We start from the raw sequence: 11,023 nt of genomic DNA, 5'->3' as shown, positions 1-11,023 counted from the left end.
TTACACAAGCAGGGAGAGTGGTGAGCAGAGGGAGAGAGAGAAGCAGACTCCCTGCTGAGCAGGAAGCCGCATGTGGGACTCAATCCCAGGACCCCAGGATCATGACCTGAGCTGAAGGCAATCACTTAATCAACTGAGCCATCCAGGTGCTCCCAATTCCGTTTTCCTGCTGGATCTCTGCTCATGAACCACGCAAAGGCAGGTCATTGAATTTACATTTACTGTTCCTCAGCAGGGTTAGGGCATCCCTTTTGTACCTTGGTGGCCAAATGCCTGGGCCAAGGGAGGTACACAGGTTTTGACTATTCTCAGACTTTGCAGATGACGTGAAGTGGGGATCCTGCATGATGGAGGGTGACATTGGTCCCCGATGGGAGATGGAGGAGGAAGCAGAGCTGGGGGAGAGAAAAGGTTAGAGGGAAAGGTGTAAGATGGCTCCCATTCATCCCTTGGTGGTGGCCAAACATCAGCAGAGAGGCCCACAATGAATCAGAAATACACTTTGAGGTCATGCAGCCCTCTCTCCCCTCCCAAAGATCTACCTTTTCGAGCAATTCCAGAAAGTTGGAGTCATAGGAGAAATTTGCTAGAAAGGAGTCCTTCAGCTTCAGCTGCAAAATCATTCCTGGCCCTAGGGATCCAAAAACAGAGTTTAGGGCCCAGTAATTAGGGCCATATTCCCTCAGAGACACACGTACCTTCCCCTACACCCCCTACCCCCAGTTCCTCTTCCCCGACAATGGCCTTTCAGAACCTATCGATGCAGGTGTTCAGCCCCAGACTGAGAGCTCAGAACTGGGTGCCCTGTCCCTCTCACCCTCCTCTTTGGCCTCTTCCTGCCATGAGCACCCAGGCCTCAAGCCATCCCACCCTCACCTGTTCCCTGTGAGCTGCCCAGGAGAGTCAAGAAGAGAAAGAAGGGCATCCTGGCCCCCATTATGGCCACCTTGCTTCTTGCTTCCCTGATGGAAGAGTTGTCTGAAGCTCTGACTGGTCTCTCCTTACCAGGCCTGCCTTTCTACACTCCACTCAATCCTTAAGCCCAGGTGTTTGGGGGAAAATGGGAGAGGCAAGCTGGGTAACAGGATTTTCCAGTTTCCCCAGTAAGGCTTGAGGACCCAGGAGAGGGCCATTCAGTGGGCTGTTGAGGAAAATAGAAAGTGGTTCCCTTTCCTCAATCCTGTGCCCCCCCCCTTTCCCTGTATCTGGAGACTTGGGGAGGGTGCCCAGTCCTATAGAAAGGGAAGTTAAGGAGGTGTCCCTCTGTAAGTGTCTGGGCCCCACCCAAGCCTGGGCCTCTCCTTGATCTTTAGAGATTAATGATTAACTGCAATTAATTTCCATCATTCATGCCACGAAAGGGCTCAGGAATGTGGGCCCAAAAGGGAGGGGTAGATTACACCCAAGTTTCTTTCCCAACCCAGGTATCCTGCTCCCCCAGGCACAGCGGCTTTCTAGATGAGAAATCTGGGTAAGGGGGAACCTTCACCTTTGAATGTTTTGTTTTGATTGTTCTAAAACATCTACTCAGGTGGAAACACAAGTTTCATCAAATATCCTCCCACTCCCTGCCTTATGAACACTCACCCTCCCAATCCACAGCTATGTACACAGGCATTCTCAATGATGAAAACAAGGACAGATATGGAGGGAGAGTTTGAAGCCCATCTAGTTTACCATTTTTCATTACAAATTAGGAAACCAAGGTCCAGAGAGGGCATATGACTGACTAAGGTCACATCACAGGTTTGCAGCAGAGAGATTAGAACCCACCCCTCCATATGCCAGACATAGGGACAAACTCAACAGATTGACACGCTGGTCACATAAGCCCTCAGAACACACAAAAGCACAAGCCCTTTGTCTTCCTACTTGCATGCCTGTGTATTATCTCCCTCCTCCCTGGAAGACCAGTGGGACCAAGCACAGAGGGATGGAAGAAGTGAGACCACTGGGCAGACTCAAGGAGAGAAGCTAAAAGCAAAAGCAAGGAAATGGAGAGATGAAGGGAGACACTGTCTACACCATAAAGATAAGTAAAGTGAGGCATCCAAGGACCCCCAGACTTGCACAAGAGAGCAGGCAGAGAAGAATGGAAAGAATAAATGGACAGAAAGATCAGTGGGCACCAGAGGTACGAGTGGGGGTAGGAGGCAGGAACACAGGCAGATGCACTGGGGCATCTGAGTCTTCTTAAGAGGAGAGTGAGGGCACCCTATGTCTTTCCCAGCTGGAGATCTCTTCCAGGCTCCCCACTGTCTCTGGGGAGATCTCTGACAGTCTGACAGTCTCTGTACCATCTTTGTGAGTTTCTCAACAGGTTCTTCAACTTCTGGGGTTTTCCCAGTAGTGCTCAGACTTCCACTATGACCATTTCTGGGAGCACAGCAGTAACAGTCTTAGTGTCTCAGTGATATTTCTGTTTCTCAGTCCATCTCTGAAGGCTCTTTTGCTTGGCCTGGGGCTTGGGGCAGGGAGTAAGTCGACAGTTCCCCAGAACCTCAACTGAAGCAGTGCCCTGGCCTTGGTGACTCTACAAAGGCCCCCCCTTCCGCTTTTTTAATTTACAAAGTTCTTTTCTTGTAGTTAGTGTTTTTTGTATCCTGCCTAGGACTTTTTTTTTTTTCTCCCAACGTCAAAGTAAAAAAAGTATTCTCTTATATGTCCTGCTGGAAGCTTTATTATTTAGGCTCTGAAATTTAAGCTTATGATCTGTCTTTGATTAACTTCTGTTTATGGAGTGAGGTAGAGGTTGGTTCATTTTTTCTCCTTGTGAATAACCAGTTGTCCCAGACCATTTATTTCAAAGACCCTCCCTCTCTGCTCGCCATTGAATTGTGTGAGTACCTTTACTGAAAGTCAAGCAAGCATATATGTGGAAATCTATTTCTGGACTCTATTCTGTTATTCTGTGTATATTTTTATGTCAGTGCCACAGCATTTAATGACCAGTTTTGTACCAAGCTTCAAGATCTGGTAGGATAAGTCTTCTACCCTTGTTTTGCTTTAAGATTTCTTGGCTATGCTCAGTCTTCATTATCATAGAGTCAGTTCATTAACTTATACCAACAACTTGCTAGGATTTTGACTGAGGGTACACTGGGCGTAATATCTTCTGCTCTCACTCTGATCTCTTCTGGCCATGTTCTCCCTCTGCCTTTCTAGGATCTGTCTGTCTCCCTCACAGTAGCCCCTGGAACTGCTTCCACTCTGCCCGGCCTTCCATGCCCAGCATTGCTGTTTCAGGAGTTTCCACTCCCATAGTGGCTAAAGCGGCCACCACATACCCTGAATTCAGCCTCCAGACCAGTAAGGTGCTCTTATTTGCACTGGGCCACTTACCAGTAAAGATGGTGGTTGGGCCCATTCTTTTATAGCCAGCCCTGGCTCTTGGAGAAGAGTGTAGGAACAGGCATTAGTGCCTGCTTTCAACTGTGTTTTGAATATGTCTAAGGATGTCTACAACTCTTAAAGGGGTTTTGGTCCTGCTTGAGCTTCTGGCCATACCAACAGCTGGATGTCCGTTACCTGACTGCTTCCTTAAAAAGTTTCCAACTTCCTTCCTCATGGCCTGATCTGTCTTTCTGGTGCAAGAAGCATTCCCTCCAAGGATCCTGTTCCCCCTCCTCCCTCTGTCTCCTCTTCTTCTCCCCTCCATTCCCAGCAGGGGAGGCATGAGCAGCCTCTCCCCAGGTAGCTGAGGGCAGGAAATGAGGGGAGGGAAGACAGGAAAACAGGCTCTAGCTCCCCTTGATCAGGTGGTGGAAAGGACTGGGTTTCAGAAGAAGGAGAGAGGCCTGTCTGGGCATCCTCATAGCAGACATGTTGCAGATGAGAGAGAGACATAGACAATAGAGCCAGAGATACTAGAGGAAGGTTCAGAAAGACAGAGATATGTGGATGTCAGTGAGGAGTTTAGAGACCAACAGACACACAATCCACAGGTGTCAGGGAAGAGGTGGCTGTGGCTTAGATGGAAGCCCTTAAAACCCCTTCCACTGAGATTCTGCTCTCAAGATGATAGGAAAGAACTCCACAGAGAGCTGTGGTCTTTGGGCTGCATAGACATAGGAGTCACAGAAGGAAAGATGGAAAATCATGGAGGGCAGTGGAGAGCTGAGGGTTGCGGTCCCACCTGCCTAGATCACTATTCCTCTCTGTTCCTCAGGCCTCAGGCCTCAGGAGAAGAGCTCTGTCTGGGACTGGGCCATTGTGCTGATCACCCTCACTGTGGTGGCAACAATGGTCAGCCTACTGAATGGTACCAAGAAGGTGAGTGAAACTGTGGCCCAAACGTGGGGGTCCCAAGGCCAGTGGGGCTGGGACCTGACATTCTAGGACTCTGAGAAGAACAGGGGCTTCAGGGAGGAGGTGACAGCCTGCCACACTTAAAGGTCAGGGGGAAAAGGAAACCTTGTCTGGGTAGCTGAAACATTGACCAGGCAGGGATAGGGATTTGGGGCCACTAAAAGAGAGGCTGGGGAGGGCTAGAGGCTGGGGGGAAAGCCCAGGAAGACACTAAATTTAGCTCCAAGCAGTGAAGAGCTGTCTGCTCTGTGAATCATATCAACCTGGGTGTTGAATTCTAGCTCTATCATTATAGCTGTGTGATCTTGTGCAAGATACTTAACCCTTCTGTGCTCCAGATTTCTCATTAATAATACAAACTAATACTTAAATAGCATTTACTATATGCCAGGAACTATATACATACCCATGTACCTGTTGATATAGGTGCTATTATGACCCCTCGTTTTATAGATGAGGTGTAGCCCTCATTTGATAGATGAATGCTGGGTAAAAGGAAAATGATAGCATCCATTTCAAAGGACTGTTGGAGAATGAACTATATATGTAAAGCACTTAAGTGCTTGGGATTGGTAAGTGCTTACTAAATTAGCCTTATTGATCACTATTTTTGTTTTGATTGAAAAGGAATGCTGAGAACCTGAGCTGTCAAAAAGAGACAGCAGTCTTTGGGGAGAGCTGAGGACTGGACAGCAGGTTCCGGGGGCCCTCAGTTAACCCAAACTATTCATCCCTCATCTCACAGGTCTGTTAGTTCCAGAAAAAAATTAGTGTGGAGTGTGGTTATGGTCCTGGGAGTTCTTACAACTGCCACCATGAGGATAGCAGCCAGTGCTACCCTGTCAAATGAAGGGATGGGGCCAGGATAGCTGAGTATTCCTCCCCCTTGGGCCTTCCTTCTTCTTCTCCAAAAGAGACTCATTCCCAGACTCAGTTTCCCTTTCAGCTAGCTGGGACCATTTCCTACAGTGGATTTCTCAGGCTACTGACCCATCCAGGTCTCTTCCACCAACATTGTAAGGGGAAGTCCATGGTCAGTCACCAAGTGGGAGGCCGAGATTCCAGTCCTGGTCCTGCCACCAGCCTGCCATCTGTCACTTAAGTTCTCTGATGCCGTTTTCTCATCTGCAGAAGGAAGAACCAGAGCTCCATGGTCTTCAGGGGTCTTTCAGACTTCATGGAATCTAGGCCTGGATAGTTGGAACTTTTGCCCCTCACCCTTTCTTCCTATTCTACCCTCTTCCACAGAGCTCATTAGCTAAGGACACTTTGGGCCTCCCTGGCTTACGATGGGGGATTCTCCCTTCACAGCTCCTTTCATATGGAGCCCCTTTGGGCTGGCTCCTTCCCTCCCAAGACCCCAATTCTCTCACTGTCTCACCAGTTTCTCCTCACAGGTGAGGAACCCTGCTCTGTAATGCCCCCTTAGACCACTCTGAGTGGATGAAGGACACAATTCTTGCTAAATAAAACACTGCCCCTTCACTTGTCTCCTAACCACTGTGTATTTATCGAAGCACATGGGTTTTACCATAGGACAGGCACTGCCTGATTCTGGTCTCCTATTTACCAGGTGTGTGACCTTGGGCAAGTCACTTCCCTGATCTGAGGTTGTTTATTCTCATTAGTAAAAGTGAGGCTGACATTGTTAACCTCATAGATTATAACAAGGTAAGGTGCTTAGCACAGTCTTTGGTACATAATAAATGCTCAAACATTAGAAGCTAGTAGGGTTGTTTTGTGACTGGCCCCTCAGCCTCTACTCACACTAAGAAATCAAGTTGAGCCTCTAATCCCCCCAATTCCTCTAACCCAGATCTATGGATCCTCTGGGGTAAGTTGTGGCTAAAAGAGAAGGGAGGATGTTTATTTACCCAACCAAAACAATCTCAGCACTGACATACTGACATACTGGTCTGGAGAGTTCTTTGTTCTAGGATCTCCTGGAGTCTCCATCTTTCCTTTCTCCTGATTCCTTGTTGCGGGGACTTTCCTATGCAGTAACATTATGTTGAGCAGCCTCTCTGGCCTCTATCCCCTAGATGTTAGTAGTATCCCTCCAAGTTGTGACAAGAATATCTCCGCGTTTTGCCAGACGTTTGTTGGGGGAGTAAAACTGTCCCTCTCTGTGGAGAACCACTTTTGTAGAGGTCTGGGTCCCTGGGGGAAAGGGTGAGGTTAGAGACTAGTGGACAAGGGGGTTGTCAGTCACTCTGAGTCCAGATGGAGTTGCAGTGGACGATCTGCTGCTGACTTTGTTCCCCCATCTTCTAGGGTGCATTGCCTGGGAACCAGGCCACTTAGTTCTGACGAGTCAGTCTTTAGCCTGACTCCATGGAGCCTCATCTAACTCCCATTAATTTCATAAATGAGCAGTTGGCCTGTTCTCCTCTTCTCAATCACTCCAGCCCTGCCTAGGGCTTAGGGACAAGTCATATCAAGTGATGAGATGAGAGAAAACCACATGTCCAGTCTACTGGTCCTCCCATGATTCCCACTGCCCTGAGGCCCTGGCCCTTTGGATCTTGACCTTCTCCACTCTCTCTGCCATCTCTACTTCCTGCAGAAACTCGTTAGGTGGCCCAGGTACCCACTCCATACGGCCCAGTAGTATGTGCTTAACTGATTGTCTACTGTGTTCCAGGTGCTGTCTCAGGTGATGGGGAAGCAGCAGAGGTCAAGGCAAAGACCTCGCCTACAAGGTGCCTACCTTCCATGAGAGGAGGCCCACTGGGAGCAGATCAAGTGAGTCATAGTGGGGTGGTGACTTGGATACCTGGACTCATGGTTTTCTCTCTCATTGACTTTGGTAGTTTGTTCCCCACTGCAACTCCAGCTGCAGACACAGTCATTTGGGAGTCCAGTGAATGAATTTTGACAATCTTCTGAACTAATGCTTGTTCTAGGCAAGAAATCAAGAGAAAGGAAAGTTGGACACTCTAGGAGATCCTAGAAATGAGAAGTCTGCATCTCTATGAGGGGGTGCTCAGAGGCAAAGAGATGGTTGCTGGGCTGATATGGGAGAGGAGGGGAGGTATGGGCTGAAGGCAGAGCCCCTGTATACCAAGTATCCCCACCAAAGATAAATCTCAGCCTCTGTATTCTGCATCCCTGGTGAGGTGTGTGAGGTCAGGTTCTGGGCTTCTGTATCTATCTTGTCACTTGCCCCTATCACTGCCCCCATTGTCTCTGCATCTTGTTGTGTCATCTCTGGACATCTGGAAGCACCTGTCTCTGCCATGGTGGGCCATGTGAGGGTTTTCCTCTTTGCTCTTTCACCTGATATGCATGGACGCTCCACCCAGGGCAAAAAGAGTGACCATGTGTGAGTAAGGGGTGTGGAAAGCAGGGCTGACGCGAGAGAGGCAGGAAGGCAAATGTGAAGCTGGAGAAGAACCAGAATTTAGATCTCTTCCCATACCTGACGACCCAATCATCTCCCTCTCCACTCCACCCATCAGAGTTCAGTCCTTCCAGAGTCTGGTCATTTGCTCCCTACCTCCCCAGAGTCCTGGAAGCCACCCCACCCAGTCCCCACTCCCTCTGCTGGGGCTGGGTCAGGAGTCTGCCCCCTCTGTGTTCCTTTTCTCAGATCCCACCCATTCGGCAGATACCCAGGGCCTGGTTCCATGACGCGGCAGCTGCGGTCTCCCGTTATCAGGGCACCCCTGTGGGGTGGGGTGGTTCCATTTGTTTAAGGTTTAGGCCTGAGGGGCCCCAGCCCCCATGACGTCAATTATGGACCCATATAAGCTGAGGAGACCCCAGTGCATGGCTCCAAGCAGCTGTCCAACTCCGACATGGCCCAGCCAGTCCACTGCATCCGCTCCACCTTTGGCCTCCAGTGCTGCCTCCTCATCCTTCTAGCTTCTTGGGAGGCAGGTAAGATGCCCTCACAGGCACAGGGGTCACCATAACACAGGGAGACAAAAGGCAGAGAGGGATTGTTTCTTAACACTTTCAGGGTTGAATGACAAATCAAAGAAGTGGATAGCAGCAGGTGGATGTGTGTGGAAGGGGAAAGGGTGTGGGTACAGGTTTGTTGCAAAAGTTGCCTAGAATGTTCACTGCTCAAGTTTGTTGGCTAATGGGCAGGTAGGAGATGAAATCCATCCTGTGCTTTACTTCTCAAGACACAGCTTGCAAGGCTGCATCAACCAGAGGGGGGCTTCTTCCAGCTTATATAAAGACACCGTACAGGCTGGGACAGCAGATGGGACCTGACATTTGCTGAGCATCTGCTCTGTGCAAGGAACTTACAGGTGATCACAGTACTTCATCTCATTTTATCTCCTCACATCCCCTAAGGTGGTTAATAATATCCTACTTTATAGTGAGAAGAGTGTGACCCAGAGAGGTAAAGGGACTTGTCCAAAGTCATGCAGCTAGAGGGTAGCAAACAGGGATTCTGACACTCCACATTGCCTGCTTCCCTATGGAGACATGGGGTGCATTTCTCTTCCAAAATCCCTGTTTTATGCTGACCTCAGTTCTACTCTGGAGTGTGGCCCATTTAACTAGTCTAGACTTCCCCACATCTGGCTGATACCAATAGAGGATGCTTACTGAGCACTTACTATGTGCTAGGTACTGGTGTACACACTTCACACTTTACTTGTTTAATCCTTATAACAACTTGATAAGGTATGCGTATGTTTTTGTCTCTCCATGTTATAGTTGGGAAATATCCCAGGATTCGGTGAGAAAATGTATATGGAAAAGTTTAATGAGCAAAACAGAACCATAAGTTAAAGTGAAATCACCAAATTAGTTCACTTAGTTAAGAAAGAGCTCTGTGACTGACCCCAGGACATAGAGAGGCCAAACACAAAGGCAGTTTGGAGGGGACCTGGCTGATTTGAAGGAGGGTCTTCATAAGGCAGACATACACAAGTAGATTTGGAAGGACTCTCTGTGTACTGGATAGGGTTATCCATGGCAATGATGTTAATGATCATAAACCAGAGCCCAGAAAGTTGTGAGTCTGGATGCTCCAGACAGTATTTGGGGAAGGACGGGTAGAAGCTTCTCCTCCTAATAGTGTTTGGCTGAGGGTGATACTGGAGGAAGTTTCTTCTTCCCTGAGGTCAGGTCATGTTGGGCCCAGAAGGGCTGGGGGTGAGGGGATCAAGTGTATGGTAGATGGTAAGGGAAGGGGTTGAGGAATCTTCAAGCTGCCTCTGCTAGGTCTCAGCAGTGCATTCTATTTGTGCCCTGACTTGATGTCCTTCTGTCTACATTGAGGGTCTGGGGACAGAGGCATCAGGGCCCTCCTCGGCCTCCCAATTTCCAGTCTCTTCTCTGCCTTCCTGTCCAACTCAACTATAAAGTCTGCTCTCCCACCTGCTGCTTTCCACCACCTTCTGTTGCACGGCTGCCCAGGAAGAGGAATTTGTAGGTACAGAGCAAAAGGGCATGAGTCATGAATCAACTCCATATACATTCGCTTTTGAGGGAGATTTGCTCTAGGACACAGAGAGGTGCAGGGCAGACTTGAGATCCAAATTCTAGAACAGAATACTCTGGGCTCTGTGTGTGTTGTCTGGGGAGATGGCCATTAGAACTTGCCTGGGTGGCATGGAGGGGAAGGCTGAGGGAAGGGCCGGGGAAGTGGACACTCAGATCCTGTAGAGAAGAACAAGTGGATGACAGGTGGGGAGGGCTTGAGACTGGGATAAGGTTGGGGTGGGGTAAGGTTGGAGCTGAAATATGGATCTGGCTGGGCACATGCCTCTGTCCAGCAGGGAGTGAAGCTAGGGTAGAGAGGGAAGAGTGATGACCGGGGAGGATGAAGATCTTTAGCCCACAGTTCTAGCCCTTGTCCCCCATCATTTATCCACAGGACTAGTCAATACCCAGGCTCAGATAACTGGATCTTGGAAACTAAGAGTCTGTGTCATGTAGCCATAGAACCAGAGGTGCAGAAACTAGATTAAATTAGGGCAGCACAAGTGGGGCTGGGGTCATGGAGAGAATCTAAAAAGGATGTTTTCCTATAATAAATGTTATTTGATTTAATTTATATGACAGAAATAATATATGCTCATTATAGAAACTGGAAAATTGAAAAAATGAGAAAGAAAAATAAAATCTCTCCTAATACTCCCCAGTTACCTACCTAGGCAACCATTTCAGTATATTTCTCTTTAGTCTTTTTACTATCAGTTTTGGGTCACATATCGAGCTTATGGTCTATAGACATTTCAAGCATTTATCCATATTACTACAAATGGAGTAAGCCATTTTCTAGGGGCAGGACATCAAGAAACACCAGATACGCTCTTTTGGGTGAGGCTGCTCTGACAGCGACCCTGCGTCATGAGTCACCTAGCAGGATGTCTACCTTCTTTTCAAATAAGAAAATGAAACAGATTGAACAAACCTTTGGAACTACACATAGTTTTGATGTTGTGGGATTTGTTTTCATTCTTTAATCCAGGCTGAGCATCCACCTCCAGTGCCTTGTGCTAAGGCCAGAATTTCCTCTTTGCCTATCAGTGACCAAAAAATTTACTTTCAGGCCATTATTGTAGTCAGGGAAATAAATATCTCATGGTGATAAGTTCCTAGGGAAATAAAACTGCTACCAATGGTAGATTTACTGGGGAGAAGAGATGGTCATCTCATGGCTGGTGAAAGGGCATGGTGTGAGTCACTGACTTGCCTCGTGGGTGAACTCAGAACCAAGGAATTCTTGAGTTTGACTCCAGATTTT

General features: G+C 48.3%; 1 protein-coding gene across 1 annotated transcript; it reads right to left on the bottom strand.

Annotated features, from left to right (window-relative positions):
* Window positions 1-203: 203 nt before the first annotated feature.
* On the bottom strand, window positions 204-1,044 carry SFTA2 (surfactant associated 2). Its single transcript, XM_082731160.1, has 3 exons — window positions 877-1,044; window positions 543-631; window positions 204-395 (listed from the first exon to the last, which is right to left on the bottom strand). The coding sequence occupies exons 1-3, from the start codon at window positions 935-937 to the stop codon at window positions 309-311; spliced, it is 237 nt and encodes a 78-aa protein (XP_082587286.1). The 5' UTR covers window positions 938-1,044; the 3' UTR covers window positions 204-308.
* Between the last annotated feature and the right edge of the window lie 9,979 nt (window positions 1,045-11,023).

Source organism: Mustela nivalis, assembly GCF_964662115.1.
Source record: "Mustela nivalis genome assembly, chromosome: 5".
Taxonomy (NCBI): domain Eukaryota; kingdom Metazoa; phylum Chordata; class Mammalia; order Carnivora; family Mustelidae; genus Mustela; species Mustela nivalis.
The sequence above is the reverse complement of the archived record's forward strand: the minus strand, read 5'-3'. Positions and strand labels throughout refer to the sequence as shown.